The following is a 27,384-nucleotide window of genomic DNA, read 5'->3' on the forward strand; positions in this document are numbered from 1 at the left end:
TGAATAGAAAATTGTTGGTTTTATTTCTGAATCAAGATCAGAAAGTGGTTCCAATTTGCTATCATATGACATATGGGATCGTTTAAAAATCAAATCCAAACAGATTCACATTCATTTCTTTCCAATGACATTCAACTCTATCCCCGCTAGCTTCCTGATGAATTCTACGATTCATGAACTCTTGATCAGATTCTATTTTATACATTTATTACAAATGATGAAAGGAAGAACACATTAAACACGGGGAAAAGGAAAATCAAAAAAATTAATTACAAGACATTCCAGTTCTTTTGAGCTTCACTAAAATGCAATCAAAGACAGAGGACACCCATCTGACACTTGTGCAAAAATCTATCATCATCACATATCTAGACACGTATCAAAAACTCTAATCACTGTAAACATTATATGATAATGTGCTCACAGTTGGCAGCTCAAACCTGCAGAGGTGGACTGTCACATAGACACAGCCAGCCTGCGGGTGAGTCCTGCATGGCACCAGAGATCATTCAGGATGTCCAGGATTAATTAAGCAACCCAGTTCAGCCTCATCAATTTTTTATATACAATCGAAAAAGTTGAACATTTTCGTGGTTGTGTTTGTCAGCACTCTGAGACCATGAACGTCTCATGTGTTTGCTCTGCAATGGAAGAAAAACAAGTGCAGGAAAACACACTTGGATCTCAAAGCTATGGAGGTTAAAGCAGCAGCCATTTCAATTTCTAATAGTTTTCCAAGACTGTGTATGAACAAAAAGTTATACCTAACAGGTTACATGACTCGGCTCGTGTCAGTAAGAAACATTTCACCCTGTTTGCCAAAGCTTTGACCAACACCTCACATTGCAGATAAATCTCAACAGGCAAAATCATTAAAATGAAAATAAAATGATTTTTGTTTTTTTTTTAACAGTGTAATCATATCAACTTTACATCATGTCATTTCAAACCCAACAGACATATTTATATTTTTGGAGAAAATAGAAATCTACAAAGACTCTTTTTCTAGTGTGCACTAATAAACCGATGAATGGCACAGGAAGACACAAAACATCTGAGGAGCACAAACAAATTAAAACCACATCAGGAGAAATACACCAGAACAGGCGGCATTATGGCAACAGATGATGTGAAAGTGCAGACTCACAGTGATTTAAGAATAAGGGGGAGGAGATGAGGTATGTTTCCTTGGCCACATTTAGGAGGCACTGAGGCGACACTGAAGTTAGGAACACGATTAGGGAAAATTACAGCAATGTGTCTCTGGAAGACCAAAAAAGCAACAAACTGGATTTAAAAACAAACTGGAAAAGACACACCAGTTATAACGTATATGTAGTGATGACCAGCAAAGTCTTTGGGTCAGATGCTGACAGGCAGAGGGAGGGTGTGTGGGAGGCTGTCTGGTAGTGTTGTTGGTGATGGGTATAGCTCAGAGAAGGAGCCGAAGGAAGGAGCCTCTTTGGGTCGGTGAGCAGATCAGCAGATAGACCGCCTGCTGCTCAGTTTCCAGTGTAGAGATCCACAGTGCTGGAGCTCAGGCCCCGGCTCTCCCTGAAGTTACTGCCTCCCTGAGTCTGATAAAGAAACAGAAGAGGAACAATATTAAAGTTAAAACATACCATTTCAAATAACACAGCCTACATTTAACACAAGTTAAAGGACTTAGTACAAACAATTTCTCACCTGAAACGAGTCATCGCTGGTTTTGTTCAGGTAATTCAAGGAAGCAGCTCGCTTCATGCTGTTGAAGGAAAGGTGAGAAATATTCATTCACTATCTCAGAACAGGGCACAGGTATCATTCACAGAGCTGGGGAGTTTATGTCCAAACTTATATAAATGGACTTGCTCTTTCAACAAGATAATTTGCTCTAAATAACTGCTCATCTGAGAATTTCATCTGTTCTTACTTGGTGTTGCGAGGTTCAGGCGGGCCGTTGCCCTGCAGTTTCTTCACCAGCAGCTCGCTGCTGCGACGTAGAACGTCCCTGAGCTTCCCCAGAGAGCCGCTGCGCTGAAGGGCTCCGCTGCCGTCCTGCAGACACACACAATCATCAACCCATCCGTTCCTGCACTGGAGATGTGGGAGACACAAATCTGTGCACATCTTTTTCTTCTGTTGTGCTGGCCAGTTTCAGCAAAACCGCATGTAGCCTCACAAAAAAGGGGTTTATATGTGAAATACATTATTTAAAGAGCAATTAATTAGGTGAATGTGTGCAATATTAATGAGAGCATGCAATGCTGGCATTATATGACCTTTCAATCTAATTGTCATTACTATTATTATTCTGTAACCATCAATGAGCCTTTGTAAAGTTACATCTGAAGAATCAACTGTAGTAATTTTAGTTTACACATCCATCGAGCATGGTCACTAGTGTAAAGGGCTGATTGTGGTCCAATGGTTGTGCTGTGTGTTATTTTTCATCTACAGTAACTAGAGCTTGAGTGATTATCAAAAAATAGTTAGATACTATTCTGATGATCTCAGTCATTCATCATTTCTTTAAAACAAAAATGCAAATCATTGTTTCATGTCAGCTTCTTAAAGGAATGCATTACCCACAAAAAGATAATCCGTATATCATTTAATCACCCTGTGTTACCTCGAACTGGTGAAGAAAACTATGGTTTTCTCACATGCCTTTGTGGTGAGCAAAGAATCCAAAAATGGAGAAAATTCTTGATGACCTCTCGTGCAGTATAATCTGTCTCCTGTATGCTCAGTATGTCCCAGACACACACATTTCCGTTAAAATATTGCGATTTAAAACACTTGTGCATAAACCGTCTCACACACAGGGGAGTGGCACACCTGGGTAAGCTAGTGCTTCTTAACTCTACTGATACATTTCACGAAGTAGAGCTACTCCTATGTGGAAGTGTTTTAGATGGTAAAGTTTTAGTGAAAATGCCTATGCTTGGGAAGTACTGAGCATACATTTACATAAATGAGACTTGGATTATACTGCACAAGTCATGTGCAGGTTTGTGAACAGATGTTTTAACATAGTTTTGCTGTTGTTAAACATGGCCCCCATTTACTTTAATTCATCAAGAATTGTCTCTGTTTTTGGATTCTTCGTTCACTGTAGAGGTATGCAAGTAAAACAAAGTCCTCTTCCTGAATTCAGTGAAACATGGGGTGAGTAACCGATATACAAATGGTTAAATTGTGGGTAAAGTATTCCTTTAATCTGGATTATTTACAGCCATTCTTGGGCTAGCATAGTGTGATGGACACCTGTCACTATATTCTGATTTTTTAGACCAAACGGTTAATCAATTTATCTAAAAATCAACCAGCAGATTATCTAATTTTAAATTTAAATCAATTTGATTTGAAGAATAATCAACCGTTTTTAAAGTGTGTTTGATTCATCCATCCATCCATTCATTTTAATATTACTGCTTGTCACGTACAGGCCATCCTACAAAGTGTGCTTTTTAATTACTAACCAACAAGTGGACACAGTTTGTGTACCATCCTCATAACAAAATACTAGAGCAGTGATACTCAACTAGCAGCCCAGGACAGGGTACGTCCTGTGCCCCCCTAACCATTGTCTAACTCACAATGAAACTAAATTGATTCAAAATCGGTTGGTTTTTTTCCCCACTTTATAGTAATATACAATATAAATAAGTTGCCAGGATGCAGAAAAAGCATCAACATTTGTTTCTCAATAAAGTACCAGGGCAGGATCCCACTGACCCCAGACAGAGTCTCAGGCTAAGCCCCAAATGTCCTCAAATCCCAGAAACCTGCATTAACCTGACCTGAGCGAGGCTTCTGCGACTGGCCCCTGGGCGAAGCAAGTTGAGTATCCCTGCATTGGAGTGTTAAGTGTGCTCATTATAATGTAATACAGGCTTATCACCAGCAGGGGGAACTATGGGTAAATCAAATGATTTATATGAATATGCCAGACTAAATATTTCTGACCCACTGGGTGGCTCTGCAGTCGCCACCAGAGATGCAACCTCTAAGAATCTGTTTCTACTGATGTCACATTAACACAGACGTTTCCATCTGATGCAGTGAAAAGACCAAACTTCACAAATGAAAAACTTTATTTGAGAATACCAACAAGTGTTGATGCAATAATCTTCACAATGCAGAATGGTAAATATAATGCAGTCCTACTTACTAAGATAGTGCTTATAGTCCTTACCATTTATGTTCTTCCACTTTAGGAAACTGAAGTCACACTATATATGTCAAGAATAGACAGTTCAATAAATAAGCATTCCACTAACACAACAATATTGTCATAATTATGTGATGTACATCGTCAATTCTTTTCTTCAGAGTTGCATTAGAAGTATAGGTGTACTCGTTGGAAGGAATGAAGAATCAAGGCAAGTAGCATACTGAAAAGCCGTATAGTGAATGCACTTGTCAAATCTATAAATACAGCCTACAATTACACTTTAAAGATGTTAAAGTCATTTTACATTCAGTTAGTTTACACATCTGAAATAACATGTCGATCTTGAGGAAACACTCGCACTGTACTTTCGGTGTCTAAAAACATGGATTCACCAGAGTGACAATGTTTACTTGCAAACAACTGTGTTAAGAAAAAAGGCAACACACTCCATTAAGCTTTGTGTTCAAAATACAGTATCCATATCCAGAGTGGGCACTGTGACTGTACCACCAAAACATACACAAATACACACTAGAACTACTGTGAATCCAGACTTCTGTTCAATAATAACACTAGCTCTACTCCTGCACCAACAGATAAAGGCAATTCTGGGCGTTTATGTCCATTATTTTGAATCTACCATTTTTTAAGCAATCTCTCAGGTGGCCAGCATCTGTGCTCGATGCTCCGGTTGGTCTCTGCCGTCACACACAGCATCAGCCAATGTTGCTAATTCCCTTTGTAAATGCAAGCTGCTGTGTACATATTGTACCAGCGTATAGAGCCTGTGTGAATCATCTATCAATCCAAGGACACTGAAGCCAGTAAGAGCAACTTGAAAGTAAATTACCATGGCAACAACAGCTCGCTGTGATCTGACCAATTTGCTGTCAACTGATGTTGGCCCTTCTGGTCTTTCACAACAGGCAACTCTGCGGCGCTGTTGACAAACTCACTGCCTAAATATTCAGCCACAAAATAATCAACGTTTTAAAAAAATGTAAACAAAATGATACAAAAATGAATTAAAACATGTCTATAAAAACAAAAATGGCGATACTCCCTTCTCATTTTCCGCAACTAGGCAGCAGAAGTTAAAAAGAAATTACATATCTTGATTATCATGTGAAATTATACAGTACCATTAATTTCCAAACTGTTTAGGCATTCGATCTTGTTGTTGTTAAGGTAGTTTAAAACGGAAATCAAAACTTAATTTAAAATAAAAATACTATAATGGCTAAATACAGGCACCAGGTTGGAAGCTAGCTTTGACTTTCACTTGTAGAAACGCGCTGCGAGTGCAAACAAATTCAGAGTGCGACCATTGCAGAGCAACTGTGAAAATGACTCATCTTGATATATATTAACTCTATAGTGATTGTAACGTTTTATCTGACTGTGGGTTGGAGTGATGTCTGGTGCCGAGGCTGCTGTCGAAGGCTAATCCTCAAAATCGTTCATCTTTTACCTTATAAATTACTTTTCAATCAAGGCCCATTACCACCAACGTGACCAAAAAAAAAACATCCTGTAAGGTATTATCATGAGAAACTTTCTTAAAATAATGACTTAGTATCACAACATACTGAAAAAAATTCTCAAAAGAATGAGTAATGAGATACTAAGTAATTATTTTGAGTTACTGTTCATCATTTTGACAAAAGTCTCTCATTTTTTAAAGATACTATGTCATTATTCTGAGAGAGTTTCTTATTATTTTGAGATATTTAGTCATTATTTCCAGAAAAGGACAGGTAAGTCATTTTGATCAAGTGTCTCATTTTGAGATAGGTCATTATTCTGAGACACTATCTCATTATTTTAAAGGACTTTTCTAATTATTTTTGCAACACTAAGTCATTATTTTCAGAAACAATCTCATTAGAGTATCTTTCTCTTCATCACATCAGTGGAAATGGTCTTCCATACTTTCCTGCTCCTCTATCTTGCCAAAAAGATCTATGCACCTATGAAAAATTACAAATGGGTGTTGCAGAGAGGAAAAATGTGCGAGTGGCTTCCTCACAGGGAAAAGATTTCACACACAGTGACTTTTTTTTTTAAATTGTTAAGTGAGAGAAAGAGTCGAAGTAACGATTTCTGACATGGTGGACGACACGGGGTTAGTGAGAGGAAAGGATAGAGAGAGTGAAAGGAAGAGAGGAAAGAAGAGAGCAGAGAGGAGAAGACCAAACGTCCCAGCAGTTGTCAGTTGAACAGGGTTGACAGAGGTGACAACTGGGAGGAAGGGGGGGCTTTCTGAGTCTCTGCCGCAGGGGGGGGCACCAGGAATGGTAGAGGAGCTCTTGGTTTGTTGGGACAGAGAAGGCCAGAGGGAACGACAACACACATCCTTTTGCTATTGTGTTGGGGAAGAAGAGAAGGATGGAGGAATAATCTTGATGGCTTAGGCCTGATAAAAGAGAAAGAGAGAAACAGACAAAAACGGCACACATTGTAAGATTGAGAGCTTTGGGTTGGGCTTCCTACACTACACACCTACAAGCTAGGAAATCTGAGCTTCATCCCTTTTCTCCACCTAACTGCTCTGCTACACAACTGTCTACCCTGCACCATGTTTACTGTATTAACTGCAGCTCAGGGTCTGGTTATAGTTTTCTGTAAACCCCAGCTGAGGGATCCTACGCAAACAAAAATGGTGTGAATTATCAGCAGCACAGCAGTTGTGCTTCTCTCTGAAACATTACAGCTGTCTTAGGAGCTGCGCTACAACAAGCAGGTCAGTGATGCAGTAGGTTGGTGGCTGCAGTCACCGTGACTCAGCTGTTTTTCTTTCCTCTCTGCGAACCAGCGAGCCTGAACTTGGCACACTGCGCCGAGTCAGTGACTGTGCACTGCAGACGTGGGACATCTGCAGGCATCAGCACTGAGAGGGGCATACTGATATAACAATTACACTGATGATAAGAGGGATGGACAATGTGAATCACATCTCTGTGTATAGCATTTTTAATTCAGAAATACTGCATAAAACTAAAACTCCCTAAAGCAGCATTTGTATCTGATGACTGATATCTCAATCCTTCCTCAGTACTAGCCTCGGCTTGCCCTGATTTCAATTACCTTAATGACTACTGACCTAATTACTTAGTCTATCTGTTATGTCACTATTTACCAACCCCACCCAAGCGTATTGTGTGGAATGAGAGTTCAAGAGGGAGAGTACAATCCACTGAGTGAGAAAAGGAAATTTGATTGACAGGCTGATTGGTTGTCATGGCAAAAGTAATCAACAGGGAAGTAGGTTAGTGACACGTAGGGAAGGAAAGAGGATGAAATCTAGAGAACATGCAAACAAACAGGCAGCACATTGAAGCATCTAGCTGGGAGCAAAAAAGCAGTTGCAGACATACTTGTAAATTAAATCATGCATAGAGGCACACACATACATACTACTAATTAACCTCAACACAACCACAAATTTGCTGTCATCTCTTCAGCGTTACCTCCTTATACCTCCGTGTGTTCACCACTAAGTAAATGAGCTCCTGTAATGAGGCACTTACATTAGTCCCATCTGAATAATGTGATAAAGAAACAGCAGCTATTTGTTCAAATACAGGATACTGAAGTGGACTGTCAGTGTCAGCTGTATGCATAAGTTAACCACTGCTATAGCTTCAGTGACATCTCAGACTCCCCGAGAGCAGAGTGAAGACATGTCTGGGCAAAGCTAGCAGCTGAGTGATAGTTGTGACCTGCCTATCACATCATCTCTCAGCAAATATCTACACACACGCAGACAGGACTTCACAGGCCTGTATATAAAACAGAAGATAGTCAAGCTGTAGTTACGCATGACTGCAGCTTTGTAAATGAATGGATTGATGGAATTTGTTAAGCATATTTGAGTCAGAAGCTTAAATGTTTTGTGACAAATTAGCTTTCAGACACAGTCTTTGAAAGCATGAGAACTTCTTGAGCACATTTCCTATTTCGACTGTGCACATTTAATCTAATTAATTTAATGCTGCTATGGTCGTGACATGGATAATAAAATGCTTGCACACACCCAGCATGGCTCTGGATACCGTCACATCTCAAACACAAACAGGTGCACGCTCGGGTGAATATGCATGCTGATGCAGTCGCTGGAGTGAATTTTAAAGCAGTGTGCTTTGTTATGCATATGAACGTATGTGTAGAGAAGCATTCACATTCACACAACAGCCAGCAAACAAGACCCCACCTTTCTACTGTATGTTACTCAGAGAGAGCAGCAGACTTCAGGTTAACAGACATTTATCAACCATGTGAAAACACAGTGAACACACATGGTCCATTAGTGTGCATGTTAAGGGGTGAGCCTGGCAGGCTGGCGTTGCTACATGCATGTTTGTGCTGGGGTGGTGCGGTGAAGGGCGTGGCTGCACTTAAGTGAGGTGAGTGGCACAGGCTCAGACGAGGCATCTCTGCTGGCACAACCCTGCCCTCTGGCTTATGTATGGGATCCTTCCAGCTGGGACACGGCTCCAGCAGTGTCTATTTGACTGCATGCACTGCCATAGTAAATAACAGGTTTTCAGCACCGACCTCTTTAATAACGAGCAGAGGGGTGACTAGTCCAATGGGAAACACTGTGCAGGAAAATAAGAGCCCTGTGGCGAAATGACACTAACGATTGTTGAGACACAGCCAGAATGGACTTTATAATGAGGCCATAAACCGGCAGGATGAACCATTACATATCAACCGCCCAGTTTACTGCACGGAGGGATAAGCATCCAGGATATTGGGAACCCTGTCAATTGTGTTTAATAGTGGAAACATGACACATCCTAATAGGGACTCAGACAGGCTGTATCTCTGTGAGCCTCACAAAAGAAAATAAATATTTCATATGCTGCCAGGGTGCCACAGAATGAGCTTGTGCCTTTTTGTTACCGCTCCACTTGTGCAGAAGCGTTGCCAGCAAAACAACCACTTATTAAAATGAGACACGAGGACTTCATTGTCAAGCAATAGACAACAAAAACATGAACATCTAGTCCAAAGCAAACTCAGATGCTTTCATAAACAATGGGTCAGCATGCCAAGACACTCAATCAGCTTTACATTTTGCAAAAATAAAGATTTCAATGCCGACCTCATGGCAGGAACAAGGTGCATCTATAAGGAGTGGATGGACTGGTGCAGATACAGGTCACTGAGTGCAGCCAAATCAATAACTGGGAATGAGCAGCTGTTCCTCTGATTGCTTTTTTAAAGGGACAGTTTAAGCCTTGAATCAAAAATACATATTGTTCCCCTTATCTTTATTCCACTCCAGACTGTTTTGGTGTGAGCTGCAGAGTGTGTAGGAGATATTGGCTGTAGAGATGTCTGCCTTTTCTCCCATATAATAAAACTAGATGGAAATCTGCATGTGCTGCTCAAAGCACCAAATTGTTTTTTTTTTTTTTAAACTCAACAGAAATGTCCAGATTTCCAGAAATCATGAACCAGTTACTCAAGATACAGTTACAAGTTACAGACCTTCAGATCCTCCTGACTGGCTCTCATTATTTAGGTACAGGAGCCAGGAGAGTCTGCTTCCTGTTAAATGTAAAACTCTGCTTCCAAATTACTGGACACCTCACAGTACTAATCTAAAAGAAAAAAATCCTCTTGTCTCACCGTTTACATCACATAACAAGTCATTTTCTTTCATTTTTAATTGTGTAAATTTGATGTTCTGTACCAGTCCACACTCTCTGCGACACTGCTAACACCACCTTGTCCTTCCAGTGAGGTCACCGGCCATGTTGACTCAACTATAGTGGATTTGTACTCACCCCATTCCACTCCACGCCCATACTCACTTCCTCGCCGGTCTCAGAGCCGCTCTCATACTTAACGCTGCTCAGGCTGTCCCTGCTCCTCCGCCTGTCACCGTCTGTATCCTTCAGGATCTCCACCACACGTGTCTGGTGGATGGGGTCAATGCCCTGATGGGAATAACACACAGGCACGACACACAAACAAACAAACACACACACCATTATTAGAGTTAGCTCAAGGGGTAGACATTAGCTCGATGATAAGGGTGAGAGTGTAGTTAAATGGAGGTATTAAAGGGGATTTTATGTTTTCTGTCTCGTTTAAGGTATTTGTCACAGTGACATCACAGTGACAATGGAGCATTTTAAATGTCTGTGAGATGGGAGTGATGTTAGGGGAGAGAGGTGGAGGCTCTATGGGGTCTATCAGTTAGAGACAAACCACTTACTGTGTTGCTCTGGATCCATAGCATTGTAGAGAAAGGGAAAGAAATATCATGAGATTTGAGGGGACATATTTAGGAATAAACAAAAACAGGAACTGATAAGTTGTCTGCATGCAGAATCGGGACATTTGCAGTTGAAAGAAATGCTGCTGACCTGCTTGCGAGACCTCACGGCGCACTCTTCCAGGGTCTCAGCAGCCTCTAGCTTGCCCTGCCGGCGGTACAGGGCCCCCAGGTTCCTCAGGGTGGTGTTCACTGTAGGGCTGGATGCAGAGAAAGCCACACCATTATTTACCCAAAGGTCATTTAAGGAACAATTTCACCGAAGTAAACTGGAATGTACTAGAGTGCAGGAAAATGCTTAAAACCCATAAAAACCTAAGAAAACTACTTGAAAATTTTTGCAGATTTGGGGATATTCCTAAAAGATAAAGCTGAAAAAACAGAAAAATAAAAAGATTTTCTACATTTGTTGACTACACACATTTATAAAAGAATGAAGGGATTAATCTCTGGCTTTGACCGCGTGCCTTTATTTATGATCCAGTTGTAAAAACACTCTTTTCACGCCCCGCCTCACCTGTTGACTTTGCAGGCCTTGTACCAGCCTCCGTACTCCCCGTATGGAGTGTTGTCTCTGTGCTTGCCCTGGAAGTAAATAAAGAAGAAGAGGAAGAAAAGAGCGTGAAGGGGTGTGGTGAGTTTGAACTGGATCATCAGCATTCTTCCTGTGTTTACATAAAACTATCACATGCCCACTGGGGTTTATATTGTGTGTGTGAAGGAAGGTGCCCTGAAAAAACGATTCTATTTCACTTTCCAGGAAGTACACAGGCCTGTTTTACTGTGTCACAACCTTCCATTTGACATTCTCATTTACTTTGCAGTGCTTTAAGTATTTACTCTGGCTTTGATCAGAATGACATGAGGTTGATTACACAAAGCCCTCACCTTGCTCATCTCCTCTCTTTCCTCTGCATGCATCCAGATGGGCTTGTTTTCAGCTGCAGACAAACAGACAGGAGAGGTGGTCTACACACAGTTCAACAGGACTGGAAAACAACTTCACTGGTCAACCTCAGGATTTTTCACTCAATCCACCATGAACTATTCATGATGCAGGCTGAGCTTGTCATAATGCTCTACTGACTGGGAAATCAGTAACGCAGTGCTACAGTTTGGTTATTATTCTGTCAAATATACCTGTAGGGAGACAATACTCTTCAGAAGCTGCTGCTGAATCCTGAGATCTGGCATAGACATGATCTGTTTAGACCTTTAAATATTATAAATATTATATGGCCCTGTGTTCACCAAAGCATTTTTATCCCAGCTGAATATGTCAGTCGCTCCTCAGGAAACGCCCAGCTGGGAGAGCTAGAAAGCGCTTTGGAGGTGCAGCGTTTTTTTCAGCTGAGATGCTTTGGTTGTGTCTGGTTGCTATGATACGAAATATCTGTCAAAGTAAAAATGTCAGTGCAAGGTAGAGTACTTGCTCTGGATGAAGGGGAGGCTGAAGCATGGAGGAAGAGGATGAACCCCCCAGTTTATGTGGGTTCATGAGAGGAAACATATCAATAGATACAATGTATTAGCATATTTCTCCTCCTTTGTTGTTGTTGTTCAGCACTTGCACATGTAAGATTTAATAGTTGGTCTCTGTAGTATTCGTCCCTCCTTCACTGTGATTAAACAGCTAGGTAAAAAGTGACAGAGACTAGCATGGTTTTCCTAAAGTTGAACATTTTTCAATTCTCAGAGGTCAGAAAAAAAAGGTCAGATGGGCACCGCTCAGCGCAGAATAGATGCTCAGTACCTCAGTTTGTAGCATAGCGTGAAAACACCATACTCTCATTGCAAAGATTTAAAAAGGAAAATAAATAAAAGGCTTTGATGGACACAGCCTTTAACACTGGCTAAATGTGTAAGACAGCTGTTAATGATAAAGACTGACTCGAAAAAAAATAATAATTTCCCCCGAGTTTATTTAGTAATGCTGTAAGTACAGTACCTCCTCTTTGTTTTGAGTTTCATCATTTCACATACATTTCTGCAGGTTATTCCCCAAATAAATTAAGAAAGAAATAGTTCCACAGATCTCAAAACAGAAAACACTATAAACAAACCATGCTATCTAAAGTGACACACACCATTGTCAGATACTTTATACTAGAAACACTTAAACATTTACAAGTAACCATCATTGGAAAAGATACGTTAAAGGTATACTATGCAGGAACTGCCGGTTACTGTTTGTAAACGCATAAAGCAATGTGAAAGCCAACCCTGACTTTGTCTGGTTGGTGTTAAACCTTGCTATATTTGTGTTTTTTCGGCCATGTGGCTGCAAATTTCCTAGCCTAGAAAATAAGAAAATACAGGCAGATAAATACTGCCACACACTTCCAGTCAGTCGTTAAGTGATGACTGAGAGGGATTACTTTTTTTTTTTTAGGAAAATCCTGCATAGTGTACCTTTAAATATACATTTGAAAAACAAATATCGCACCTGTAAGTCAGAATTTAAAGATATTAACACCATTCACTTGTGTTAAAATATAAACCTTTTCTTTCATTCCCAGGGACACAAACTGTTGCTGCTGTGCTGTTTCCCTTAACCTTCAACTCTCCAACAGGTTTAAAAAAATCTGAGCGCTATTGTCAAGTTAAGTGACACATAGAAAATAAACCTCTCAGAGAAAAAAAGCGTCAGCCTCATTGTGCCGAGTCCCTTTCATTCCTTTTTCAAAGCAGTCAATCTAATCCCTGGAGGAAAGCCCAACGAAATGCTGAACTGAAACTAAGAGAGAAGAAAATTGCAAAAGTTCATCTTTCAGACAAATGTGCTCTTTATTCTTTAGAGAGTCTTTGTGTTGTCTGAATGGTGAAGGTTGGCACCCTGCTTAGAGTACCGTCCACTTTTTAACCCATCTGTCCATCACTCACTCAGCTCGCTGGTGTGAGACAAACAGTAGTTGGATGATAAGACAACGGCGGAGGAAAGGTGATAACAACAAAGCAAATCTAGTCTGAGGGGAAGTTTGATGTGACCCGCCACCATTCTAGGGATAAATTTCTAGGCTGATCAAAAAAAAATCTCAACCACAGCAATAAAGAAATTACCTTTACACATGTACACCATAACATCTACTATGAGGCCTTACCATCAACAGATCCAAACTCTTTCTCATGAGCACGAGTCAGAATCTCTTTGTACAGAATCTCAGCCTCCTTGTATTTCCCCTGTTTAAGAAAGCAGGACGCCTGAAGAACAAAGAGAAGAGAAAGCACATTTTAGTGGTGGATCAAATGAGCCTATTGACTCACAATGTGCCCCCTGAGACAGCAGAAGCAGTAGGTCTGCATATTTCTCCTGTGCACTGCAACTCATGAAAAATGATGGAGTACCACAGAGACTCCCCTACTGTCTCCTTCCAGCCACTCCATCATCAGAGAGACAAGACAGGAAGTAGAAGAGGCAAGGCAGTATGCAAGGGACTAGGAGCTTGGTACCCTATTAGCAGAGGACTTTTATTTTGAATCTACTGAATACATTTCCAACATAAACATATGCAGAAAAGCAAAAATGTAACCATAGAAATTACCAAAACACAGAAAATTATTTGCTGAACACTCAAACAAACCCCTTGTTTCATATGTGCCCCCCTCCCAGTGTTGACATGCCCTTGAACACAGTTGTTCTACAAACACCTCTGAAGATGACGGTACTTGTGCTGACAGAGTGAAATAACGTTATGTTCAGCTTCCTTTCATAACTGTTATTTCAGAAAAGCATGTGTTGGATAAAAAATGCCCCTTTTGTAAAGCCAGGTGTGGTGTGAACCTGAAAAACATCAGGTGAATACAACAGAGTTTTGAAAGACATTTCAAGTGGAAGAACTGCAGGCTGAAAGCAGTTACAGTTTACATGCCCAACGCCCCCGCAGAGACACTCAGGCTGACAGAACAAATGAGAGATTCTGCTCACAATAAAACTACGCTCTGCCTGTGTTTACCTTGGTATGTTCATGGCTCAATAGGGACTGTAATTCTTGTCAAATAAAAAGTATAGTGTAGAGGTGAAAGGGTTTGAAGGAAGAGGGAAAAGAAGCTCAATAAAAGCTGATGCGGTGGTGTTAACTTGTCTCTCACCAGGTTGTTCTTGGTTTTGGCCACATTGGGATCATCTGGGCCGAGCCTGCTCTCATAGATCTCCAGGGCGCGGCAGTAGTAGTACTCCACCTCCTCATACTTGCCCTGGTTCTGACAAAGCAGAGCCAGGTTGTTCAGCTGTTTGGCCACGTCTGGGTGGTCCTTCCCCAGGACCTGAGGGGAATCAAGAAGCAAATTTTGAATTCAAATTTCAGTTTGTGTCTCTGCCTCAGTGCCTCTGGCTCTCTCCGTGAACCTCTCCCTTCTGTACCTCTCGCTGCTTTCACCAGGCAGCACGTCTGCCTGCTGCAAGCACTCAGGAGATCTAATAAAAGGCTGATCAATAGAGAGGGTACAGAACAGAGCTTTCAGGCAAAGAGACACTCATTGTGCCCTGCTGGGCTCTGTAGCTTTGTCATGTCTCCTTCTATCCTTGCCCCGCTCCCCAACGTCTGCCATCCATTTTCAGCTGCGCTCTCAATTAAACTCCTGCGACACAGGAATGGCCCCCAGCGGAAACTTCACAGACAATTTAAGAAAATCATTTGCTCTTTTCCCTATTTATAGTCGCTGGTGTTACAGTGACTCCAGCTGACATTTTGGAAATATTATCACTGTTAATTACTCTATAACAATGAGCTAATTGTTCACCGGATTAGCCTTGAGATGAGGCCTCGACAGCAGAGCTGTAGACGGCTCTACCGGTGCAATCCAGGGATGTGGCCTACCTTTTCTCTGATCTCCAGAGCTCTCTTACACAGAGGCTCGGCCTCCTTGTACTTTCCCCTCTTTCCATACAGCACAGCCAGATTGTTCAGCGTTGCAGCAACCTGGACATAAAGAAGAGGAGAAAAACTTAATGAGGACATTTCCTTTCTCTGCTTTGCTGTTACAGTGGCAGTTTAGCTTCACAATATCAGAATGTTATTTACTGCAGTCCTAAAAATGTATTTTGTTCAATCAAGCAGTTTTTTCAAACACCTCAAAGTCACCTGGATTACACAGGGTGGCAGTAACCTGCCTTTGTGCTTCATTATTTCTGTGTCGAGGATCACACTGAGTGACAGGAGCAACAATTTGAGGCAAACTGCAAAGCCCACAGAGCTGCAGGGACTAGCATTGGGCTTTAATAGCTTCCTTTAGGCTTTATGAGGTGCCAGTTTAAATTGATTCATAAAGATCTGTTCACAATGGAAATGAAACAGGTAGTATACTTTAATGTTTTCCCATTGGTCGTTGTGTTCTAACTGCTAAGACTCAGAGGTCTGGTTCATGCTAGATGCATGAGCAGACATTCAGCAGTTGCGATTGATTACTGTAAAGCCTCCAGGCACAGGTTCACAAATCTGTACTTTAATAATGGTGAGAAAAAAATCCATACAGACGACTGAGTGAACAGTGAATACAGTAGACGGTTATTGCCTCCCTGTTGATAGAGTCTTCGACCAATTATGAACCAACACCAGATGACTGAATCTGATCTATCTAGCATAGATATGTCCAGATGAAGATATGTTTGCCATGACAATGGCGGAGTCTTACAGCGGGATGGTCTTTGCCCAGGGTTTTCTCACGGATGGACAGAGCATCATTGAGCAGATGGGCGGCCTCTTTGTATTTGTTCTGATCCCTGCACAAGTGAGAGGAAGAGACAGAACAATGTGATGAGAATGTTACACACTCTTTGACAGAATGTGTGGAAAGGACGGCAACATGACACATGTGATACATGGGGAAATAACAAAAGAAACACTTCTGACCTATAGACCAAAGCCAGGATGTTGAGCATGGTGGCCACGTCGGGGTGGTCGTGTCCAGAAGTCTTCTCCAAATCCTCCAAAGCCTGCTTGCAGAGGGGGACAGCCACCTCGTACCTGCCCTGGGAGGCATACTGGATCACCAGGTTGTGCAGGGTCCTCAGGCGGGCTGGGATCTCGTAGCCTCCCTGCTGGGCCGCAGCCACTGCTGCACTGTTGTGTTGGTGCTGCACTGTGGGGTGCAGAGGCCACACGTGCAGGGCAAAAGTCAGCTTGGATGTCAAAGGAGGAAACTCTGACCTGATTATAACACTAACTACATTTGCATGCAAACAATACTGTTGCTTCAGGGAATAACTGGATTACAAGGGTAATTCAATTAGTATTTAGTGGCATGACACAACATTATCTACCCCAGTGTCCTGGACTTAGATGCATCGTCAGCTTAATTTACTCAGAGAGGGATGTGACACCAGATAATAGGGCCTATATGATCTTAGCATCTATCCTTATTTAAAGCAGGTGTACTTATTGCCAACCTTGCTATTGAAAATAGCCCTTTTTTGGTGATAAAAATGTGCATCATGATGTAAATTGTTCTACTTATTGCATTTCTCATAAAGTACTAATTACTTGTTTTCATCCCATACTATAAAAAGTTTTGGATAAAGATGTATTACCAGCTCTTTAACGATGACTATAAAATTTTGGAAACAAGCTCCTCTGTCATAGCTATGTTATCATGGTCTACAGTCCCATGGGTGAGTAAAGTCTTAGTGTCATGATGAATTGTTGAATACTGTTCTTACTTCCTTGGCCATGCTCTTCCTCATCATTGGGGAAAAGGTCGTCCAGGGAGTCCTTTGGTGTTTCTCGGTCCTTCTCCTCCTGCTGAGAGGACAAAAAACAAACCAGCCAGTTAGATCCTCTAACAGACAGCAGGGATCACAGGCCAACATCTGGCACCACTGTAATGTAGTTATTATCTTATTAAACATTTAAACGGAGGAGTCTTTTAAGATAATATTACCTAATATTCAGATAAGATGGACTCATCCATGTTCATTAAAACATTTTATTTAAGTCCAACAGAAAGGTTTTTTTCTACAACAGCATACATATCTGCTCTGTCAGGCTCTCAACCTGTGTCCTCATTTGAGAAAAAAAAAATCAGAAACCATGACAGAGAAATAATATTTTATATATTTTGGTTTCAAAATAGCACACACTAGTTTTGCATAATTTGATGGAATACCATTAGATATCTGTCAGCGTAGATGGGTGTATTTTTTTCCGATACAGCATATTAAACCTCGCACGAAGCAGTAATGTCAGCATTCTATCAAATGACTAAATGTGTAACACAGAAACCTGTTAAAATCTGCAAAATGGAAAAGCTGCTTTCACAGCAAGAATAAGAATCCTTCAGGGTGCTGGCAGGATGGTTTCCTGCATCAACCAGTTAGTGGATACAGGCCATTACAGCCTGTTTTTGTGACTAAGAATAAGGTCAGTATGCAGCGATTCATCCTCACCATTAGATCAATGAGGACCTGACCTGACTGGCTCATTCCTGGAAGACTATTCTGCTGTTTTTATCTCCTGTATCAGATATCATTGACAGTTTGCAGCCCTTTAGAGTTAAATCAATAATTTTGAGACAGATTTAAAATAAAAATTGCACAAGATTTGTATTTCCCGACTATTTCGGTCCCATTTTGCTTATGTTAATCTAACAAGTCATCTCCATTTCACTGCATAGGCTCAATAATAAATGAAATGTGTGTCAAGTCAGTTTAACTCTTTCTGGTTAACTGTGTTAAAGAGGAAGACTACATTGTAAAGAATCCTGTTACAATGAGAACAATCTTACTACAACACATGTTGGAATTAAATAAATCAAAATGTGTCAAACAGAGCTCACAAAAATATATTACTGACCAAGTACTGATCTGAAGATGTGTTTGTAATTGTTTTTGGTACTTACAGTGGGTGAGACGTCTTCATCATATTTCTTGAGCTGATTCATGAACTCCAGGTGCTTCTTCTCCTCCTCCAGCTGGGCCACGCTCTGCTCACTCTTCTGCAGCTTCTGCTGGGTGTTGGCCAGCTCGTCCCGCAGCCACTGGTTTTCCTGGCAGAGCCTCCTCACCTGGGCACGCAGCTTCTGCTTCTCTGACTCCACCGCGTTCAGGTGGTTGGACAGGGCCATCATGACCTGGGATAGAGACAGCATTGAAGAGCAATGACATTTAACAGGGACAAATAGTTGTAGTGGCAAAGGAAAGAACAAACCGGGACTGATTCTGAATGAATCATGGTCACCACACGAGCTCAGTTTAGAATGAGGAAGCAGAAACACACAAAGTAGAAGAGAGTAATGCATATACATTTTGTACTACATTGTGAACCACATTCTGTCTTTCTGCCCAGTATGATATTAAGAACTGTAACCTACTTTATTCTACACAGAATTAAATATTTTCTCATATCAAACTATATCTATTCATTAAGTAGGAAAATACATTTTGCCCTCCTCAAACCTCGACCACCCCGCCTCACCTGTGCTTCTCCCAGGCCCAGTTCAATCATCTCCACTGACTTGCGGAGCAGATTGGACTTCTCGTGCACCAGGTTTGCCTCCTCATCCTTCTTTAGGCACTTGATGGTCTCCAGGAGGCTGTGGAGGATGGAGTTGTGCTCATTCTTCAGGGCCTCCAGACCCTGGATCACCAGCTTTGTGTTAGAGATGATCTCCTCTTGAGAGAGCTTCTCGAGCTTCTCTTCCCGCGGATACACCATGGTGGACATCTTGTATGTAGCTCAGGGAAACCTGTACAGATTGGGAAAAAAAGGGTAACCAGCTGTTACAACACGCTAACCCACTGGACAATGTGGGATAATTTAAAGAGCAGCAGCTGCCACGTTAAAAGATATTTTCATAACAGTCTTCCAAAGATGCAGCTGTGCTCCCTCAACGCTGGAATTCACAAACAGAACCTGAGGGCTTGGCTGAAATGCAACTGTCACAACATGTCTCTTGACTTTTCCTCCATTTAACTGAGAGCATCTTCAATTTCGAGTGATCTTCAAACTCTAAACCATCTAAGACATTCTCAATTAGGGTGACATGACAGAAGTCACTCCATTCTCTGTTTAAAGATATCAATGTCTGACAGTGTAGAGCCTCGTCCTTGATGCTGACAAGTCATTTATACACCGAGTTTGTAGCATGGTCCACGAGCAACATGTCAGCAATAAAAAGGGAAAATTAACTTGTGTTTTCATCAGTACAGGGGAGTTGAGGGATTCAAATTTCATCAGGGAGATAAGTCAGCGTTTCTTTAATAAGATATAGAAAGAAGGGTTGTTAAATAAAACACATGAGCCATGTTCCAGCCAAGTCTTGTGAATTACTCAGCTGCAGGGGTTGAATGAATGTCCACATACAGAGCAAAGACATGCGTATAATGCTTGCTTTATGCATAGCCGAGGGCCACAGGGACATATTATTCTGGCAGACAGACTGTTGGGATTTGGCACCTATAATAAGCTCTGGTTGGGAGTAGGGCTGCAGCTTGCAGCGTAACAGAGGGCACACAGATGCTGCAGTGTGGGTGCCTTCTGGTGCCAGCACTTTATCCAAACAGAGTTCGAGCTGGCTGCACGACTGGCTGAAGAGTGGAGAGGATGACATGACAAAAGCCTCAGTAATACAGCTTAGGAGCTGGTTAAGTCACAGAAATAGCACTCAGTGTCAATAATATTGTGTTGGGAAGAAATGTCAGCCCATTGGTGAGTGCATGGAACATGTGCCATTTTCCCCAAAACAGTCTGAACATAACCTATGACTCACTAAGCCACGTCACTGTTTGCTGCATCGTTCAAATGTCAGTGCGAAACAGCGGCCCTGCCCTTCCAAGCGGGGTCCTGGCAATGTCGAGCTGTTGCGTTTTGTATTTTAGCAGCAGTGACGATAAGATGGTAAAGATGAGGGGGCTTGCCTTGCAGTGATAAACACCAGCTGAGAGCCATCTGCCAAGAGAAAAATATACTACACCATTAGAGAGCCACTCCCCGTTTTGCTACTTGCATTTCAGCAAATGTCTATCTAAGTAGAGCACTGAGAAAATAAAAAGACCAACAAAACTTCTAAACAACTGCAGTATATAGTCATTCGCTTTATAACGTGACAACAAAAGAGAAAATAACTGCTATGCCTTGTTGTCGAGACCTGAATTAATGTAGCTGCAAATGCTGTGACAAGATTTTTCTTTAATGTGAGCGATTAATTGCCGGGTTAAGACTTGAGACACCACAACATGATCTCAAATGGCTGCTGGGGCTGCAACCAACAATTATTTTCATTATATTTGATTAATCTGTTGATTATTTTCTCAATTGACTTGTTGTTTGTCTAAAAAATGGTCAGAAAATGGTTAAAAATGCCCACAGTGGCATCTTCAAATGTCTTGTTTTGTCTGACCAATGGTCCAATGATTCATTGCAGCTCTAATGGCTGCCCACCTTAATTTGTCTGCTTCAATGTCCAAGGACCTCTTCTTACATAAGCGTTTTCAGCGGTGTGGCTCAGCTTTACAGCGGACATTTGCACTGGCAGAAACACAGACAACACATCCAACTGGGTCTGTTGCTAGTATCCAGTAATTACGTCCCTCCTGTGATGTTATGCATGCCACATCATCATGTACTCACAGCTGGGCTCTTGTCAGGGGAGTGTTATTTATGATGCTAATATATTTCATGATCGACACTAGACAAGCGCACAGGGGCAGCTACTGAAGCCAACTAATGGCCAACTAGACGTCAGTCAGCCTGTGGAAATGAGCTTTAATCAGGACGACATTGGAGGCAGTGTACCACCAGCTGCAGGCTCTGGATGGGCACATGAGCAGCAGTGATCGATTATAAAGAGTCAGGTAACATCAGACGACGGAGTGTATGGGAGGATACAGAGAAGATGTCAGGTGAAAACCTCTCAAGTTGACATGATATTGTTTTTCCTTCATTCCAATGAAAAGCCTCACCATCCTTGGGTTCGTAAACCTGCTTACTTAAATCCATTAAAGACTTCAAAAAATGCAAATTTCTGTTACATTCCTGAAGCCTCGACGTGGCGAAGGCAAAAGTGAGGGGTAGAGTAAACCTGATGCAAAGCAGGTAGCATCTTGTTTAAGCTGTTAAAACGCAGTAGCAGTGCTGACTAATTAATTTTGAGCATATTAGATATGATACCCTGAGGTAACGTTGAGCACCTCTCATTTGCAATTTAGAATTTTAGTGCACTTCGTATACGATCATCTCTTTACCTCCATTTTACAGGAAGAAACAGAAGAGCAGTAAAAAGTTAATTCACAGAGACAGCTTGCCTCTTCTGCGAAGAGCAGTGACATGATCTATTAGCATCTTTCATCCCACATTAAATGAAAAAGAGTGGGGGTCTCTGAAAAAACATAATAATAAAAATCAAATATTAACATGCACTATTTCTAAACCACCTCAATCAAACATATTCCTACATGAACGTCTAGAAAAAGTGTCACCTTGTATTTGCTGCTAGCTTAAAACGCCCAGTGTGTGTAGGATTTAGAGGGGTTTATTGACGTTTTCTTCAGTGTATAATTACCTGAAAATAAGAAGTGTTGTGTTTCTGTTTTCTTAAAATGAGTCGTTTATATCTACATAAGGAGTGGGTCCTCGTCTACACAGATTGCCATGTTGCACCGCCATATTTCTACAGCAGCCCAGAAAGGACAAACCAAACACTGGCTCTAGATAGGGACATTCATGTTTTCGTGTTGGCCACCATAGTTAGCAGCCCCTCCATGACAAGAGCAGAGATAATACTGATTTTTTAAACGTGAAACTGCTTTATGCACCGTTTTTACCCGTTTAAATCACCTAGTCTGTTTGTTTTGGAGAAGGAGGGAGATCTGTGGATAATTTAGCAACTGATAAAAACCTCCTGGACAATGAACACCAAAGAAATTCTAACCGGGAGAAGTTTCAGCTGGTTGCAATCTGCAACCCCCACCAGTAGATGCTGCTAAGTCCCCCTAAATCTTACACAGTGCTCCTTTATAATCTTTCAACATTTAAAAAAAAAAACATAGTTTAGGCCAAGCATCCAGATCTGACAAGCACATACTCAGATGTAACACTGTATGTAAAACCATACTACGGAGGTTGTGTAGTGGTCATGGTGTGCACATGTTTAGTACACTAAAAACAAAATGATCACAGGGCTTACAGTCAGTGGTTGCATGCGTGCAGAACAGTAAAATGTGCTAACAGTAGTCAACAGGCAAGCAGTAACATGCTTTGGGAGATCTTACATGAAGGAAAAATAGACCACAGCACAGACAACTATTGCACGTCTGTCTGTCCTGGAAGAGGGATCCCTCCTCAGTTGCTCTTCCTGAGGTTTCTACCATTTTTTTCCCCATTAAAGGGTTTTTTTTGGGGAGTTTTTCCTTATCCACTGTGAGGGTCCAAAGGACAGAGGGATGTTGTATGCTGTAAAGCCCTGTGAGGCAAATTGTGATTTGTGATATTGGACTTTATAAATAAAATTGATTGATTGATTGACTGACAACTTAAAGCCATTCTGCTCCAACAAAAAACTGACTTGCTACTTTGCATAAAAGTCGATTAAATGCCACAAACAAATCGAGCTGTACTCTTATTTGCATGGCCAAAGAGACGACTGTCTTGTATGAAGCTCTGAGTTAAGCAGCACTTAGAGTCACATGCTATATGAGCTTTATGCTACAGAAAGGGGTGGGCTCTATGTAAAGTGAAGGAGATTATAAAACCCTATCTTTGCATGAAGATATGTCAGACAAATGAGGCCCATAGTGTATTTCTCCCTGACAAGAACTGGTGCCAGAGCTCTTACCTGCTCCGAACAAGATAGGAAATGATCTATTTGAAATATCAAGCATATTCACAGATCAAACAACTTATCAGCCTGAACACTTACTCTAAGTCTCAGCAGTTTAACACCTTTGTGGATGAAAGGCCTGACTAGCTCAGTGTACACAGTAGCTAACAAAGAGACAAAGTGCTTTAATGTCAGGCAGGGGAAAAACAAGCAGCTTTGCCTTGATAAAACACACAAACACCTGTATCAAAGACTTCTGCCTTCCTCTGACAGCTGAAGTTAATATTTTCCAAGTCTTTAAAGAGGCGAGATAAAGTCCAACAGGCCTGCTGTTTTTCTTGACAAAGATTGCCCTTGAGTGAGCCTAATCTTTAACATTTACTCTTTCGTGTTTCATACAAATCATGTGCACATAAAACAAATGACAGCATCAAAGGTAATACAGCAGACTCACTAAATGACATGACAAACTGTGCATCAGCTCTAATTCACAAGGCCCAGAATAAGACTTCTCGTACTGCTGAAATGGATCACCATTACCAACAACATGCACTCACTGTGTAGCATACATGTTACGTGTTACTCTACACAGCAGCACACTTGATTTGGGCTTTTATCCAAATGCCCTCATGATTGGGTATGATCAGGGTCGAGTATTAGTCAAGCTTCAGTGGCAGCGAGTTAGGTAGCTATTAAAAGGAAATGTTCCCTTCGTAAAGGAAGCAAAAAGTAAACACGGGCACATGGGGAAACCATTTTCAACAAATCCCTCAGCTCAGAGATACCTGACCTACCATTTTAACACAGATAAGACATTAACAGATGTTTCTGCCTCTTATTGATACTTTGAAACAGATGGATTATTTTGTGAAATGTAGCTTTACAATCAGGTTGCAATCTAAAACCATTTTGAGTGGCATGTTTAAACGACATATAGTACCATAGGGAAACAACTTATTCTAAGCAAAGAGGTCATGGCTCTTCTTCATGAGGTAAAACGATGGTAAACTGACAAAATATGGAAAAAAGGGGCAAACTACACTCTCACTGGATCATTACATCCATTACAAAACCCACTAAATGTCTGTTAAAGGCTCGAGCCATCTATCACTCATGTCAGCAATGTTTTCAGCCGCTGGACCAGAAAACTAACCTCGGTTTCAGTGGCAGATCAGAGCCTCATACTTTGGCACGGTGAAAAGCTGATGAAATAATGACTCCTCCTCAAGCAATAGCGCTACACCCTGGCAAAGTGCATCATAAAATTGCTGTGCTAATCCAAAGTGATCCTCCTTAGAATGAAAAAAGAAAACCTTCGGAGTGAGGCAGAGGCGAATGGAAATGAGAAAGGAATGAGAGTGGCGAGTGCCGATGGTGGGGAGAGGAGGACGAGAGCTGCTCGCTGCGGGATGATGATGACCTTCCCACTGCTCCGTCAGAGCAACCAACATCAGCTCAGGGCGCACATCAAGAGACGGCCCCGCCCACAGCAGGAGGAGAGCAGAGGAGCAGGTCGGATGGGGGAGGGAGCCATCCTGATCTAGACTCTGCTCCTCTTCTCATCAGACACAAAGGAATAGGACTAATGAGACACAATGGGATGGACTCAATGACACTATTTACGGGCACAAAAAGAGTGTCACATGCCACCAAGGCTGAGGGCACATAATGTGCTGCAAGGTCAAAAGCCTAATGTCTTGTTTTGTCTGACCACCTACTGGTATAATACCTCATATGTGAAAATATTACACGGATTTATAGCTCACAGACCTATACTCTCACCATAGCTCAAGCAAGAAATGTCTGGTGAGCCAATTTCACTCATTATCCCAAATCAAACCATTTACCTTGTGCAACTCAGCAGATGGTCGTAAAGTGATAGAAACCATTCACAGCTCAGCAAACATTTACAACATGACAGAGGAGCACAAAGTTCATATACATTATACCTCAAGAAATATGTATCCATGCAGACTGACAATTTCTTCAGTGATGTTCATGGGCTCAATATTACAGCCGTTATTTGAGAACTATCCAGTTTCTGATTACAACATTAAACTGGATTTTCCTGATTCAAGCACAAGTCAATTGTTGCAATAGATCACCTGAGGTCCAGGGGCCTTAAGGGAAAAATCAATCCAAAGAAGCGTTAATATATTCCCACATTTCAACATGAGCTACAATGCAGAGGGCCTACACTAAAGCAATATATTTTCTGTTTACATTATTTAGGATGGTCAATTTGTGAACCAAGAATACAAAAGAATCTTCTGTGTGGCCAAAACAATCTCATCTCAATCACTCTCAAAAGTCAGAATGTGACATTGTTTTGATGAGGTGGATCCCAAGGGACTGAATTTTATGGGAAAGTTAGATGAGTCAACCTTGCAGGTGGACCAAAGGTCACTTTATATTGCAGCAATTGTAGCACATCTAGCCCAGAAGCCAATACAAATGCCCGAGAGGAGAGAACAGTGTTATGAAAGACGGTTATATGTTTACAGAAACAACATTGTGGACTCTCTATTGACTATTTTATATCCCTCTGAGCAGTTGGAAACCTGGGCAATCTCTCGGTCGTGTTTGCTCACCCAGCTCCACTCATACTTCATTAGTCTCCATCTCCAGAGAGGCCTCAGGCCTTACATTATCACAGCTCCCTCTGGAAAACACCATCATCGCTCAGACCCTCATTTCTCCTGATCTCACCCTATCATCATCACTGCACTCCAGTCATTCAAGTCAACTGTGCTTTTGCTTACGGATCTCCAACGATAGGATGAACTGACTTACCCTAATTGTGTGTAAGTGCACACAAAATTGTACAGACCTTAGGGCAGGGGAAAACTCTTGAAGCTGCCATTTCCATCTTTAAAATTGTGTGAGGTTGGTTCTAAGCAAACCAAAAGTTTAAATATTGGTCATACAACCTTCATGAAAGTCATTAATAAGCAAGCACAAAACGTAGTTCAAGCTATGGAAACAGACCCTCTAAGAGAGGGTGTGGTGCTTGTTGGTAGTATAATGGTAAAATACCAGCATAGGAAATGGAAAAGGGCAGACTGCAGCGGGTGCATCAACAAGCCAGTGGCCGATCTCTGTGACATCTCCCTAGAGAGGCATTTCCTGTCTACTTGATGAAGTTTGACACCACCTGATCGCTTTATCTTCCTCTGCTTCCTGCACAAACAGCAATCCAACAACACTGTGTGCATCACTACCAGACACAAAGGAGATCCAGTCACCAAGGAGGGTGTGGCAGGGTCTGGGACAACCAGGAGGGAAGTGCCACTGACACTGTCCATAGTCATCCATCACACCACTGGGACCAGCTGCTAGGGGGCTGTTTCCCCACTAATGGCTGTATGAAAAATCTCTGCCTGAATTTTGCAACTGATGCAGGAGGAGATACCAGGCAGAGCATCTGTCTAACCAAGGGAGTAGAATGTAGGAAAATGTGACACATGTGCTTTTAACACTGCTCTACACTGTCCTACAATGAAGTAACGTTAGTAGTGTTGAAACACAATGCTAGACATTTGATTTAATATCATGATAGCTAAGTTACATGTTAATGACTCTGCACAACCTCAACATGTTTGTAACACACACAGAGTCTTTTAAACATTGCAAATTACTCCAGAGCACACAACAACAGATGAGACAGTCTTATCGTTGTACTGAGCGCCGCTCTTTATTAGGATCACTATTTCATTTTGTTATGACTTTCGCAGTTCGCAACGAGGCTATGATTTTCTACCTCCATCTAGAGGATCTATATTAACAATTAAAGCCAACTTTGTCCGTTCCTTCCTTAACTAAATATGTTAATATATTTTCTGGACGACTACACATTAATTCAGCGAACAGTGAAGCTTGCTTTTTCATCTGTTTAACATAACGTTAGCGTCCCGGCTAGCGACTAGCTTCGGCTAACCAGCTAGCATCACCACTCCCTTTAGTTGTTACGAGTTCACCTCGTTCAAACCGCCGCGCTGAAAATTTTTATTCTCTGTATCTTAAATCAATACAACTTAAACACACGGTCACATACAGGGTTCACACAATTCTAATATTAGTTAGTGAAAATACAGCTTTCACTTACCGAGAGCTAGGACTGACGGCTAGCTCAGCCCCTTTAAATCCAAAATGTCTCCAGCACAGCAAGATTCTCCCAGAAGCC

General features: G+C 41.5%; 1 protein-coding gene across 4 annotated transcripts; it reads right to left on the minus strand.

The window, feature by feature from the left end:
• On the minus strand, positions 1-27,384 carry klc1b (kinesin light chain 1b). 4 transcript variants are annotated; one of them, XM_050070524.1, is made up of 16 exons: positions 27,307-27,384; positions 18,860-19,130; positions 18,285-18,515; positions 17,107-17,188; positions 16,301-16,529; positions 16,083-16,170; positions 15,269-15,370; positions 14,541-14,714; positions 13,553-13,652; positions 11,340-11,392; positions 10,969-11,036; positions 10,543-10,651; positions 9,958-10,110; positions 1,913-2,037; positions 1,687-1,744; positions 1-1,577 (listed from the first exon to the last, which is right to left on the minus strand). In XM_050070524.1, the coding sequence occupies exons 2-16, from the start codon at positions 19,106-19,108 to the stop codon at positions 1,503-1,505; spliced, it is 1,896 nt and encodes a 631-aa protein (XP_049926481.1). In that variant the 5' UTR covers positions 19,109-19,130; positions 27,307-27,384; the 3' UTR covers positions 1-1,502. The 4 variants fall into 4 exon arrangements, with proteins under 4 accessions (XP_049926481.1, XP_049926480.1, XP_049926482.1 ...); XM_050070523.1 differs by lacking the exon at positions 27,307-27,384 and adding an exon at positions 24,355-24,551; XM_050070525.1 differs by lacking the exons at positions 1-1,577; positions 1,687-1,744; positions 1,913-2,037; positions 27,307-27,384 and adding exons at positions 3,626-6,575; positions 24,355-24,552.

This window comes from Epinephelus moara, chromosome 19 (genome assembly GCF_006386435.1).
Source record: "Epinephelus moara isolate mb chromosome 19, YSFRI_EMoa_1.0, whole genome shotgun sequence".
Taxonomy (NCBI): Eukaryota; Metazoa; Chordata; class Actinopteri; order Perciformes; family Serranidae; genus Epinephelus; species Epinephelus moara.

Bases quoted from the DNA above. Each gene is read 5' to 3' on its own strand.
- klc1b (XM_050070524.1), bottom strand. From the start codon at position 19,108: ATGTCCACCATGGTGTATCCGCGGGAAGAGAAGCTCGAGAAGCTCTCT. The intron at 13,653-14,540 runs GTGAGAGACAAG...TTTGTTCTTCAG, and splicing joins CCAAAACCAAGAACAACCTG to GCGTCCTGCTTTCTTAAACA. The intron at 1,578-1,686 runs GTGAGAAATTGT...TTTCTTTATCAG, and splicing joins CCAGCGATGACTCGTTTCAG to ACTCAGGGAGGCAGTAACTT.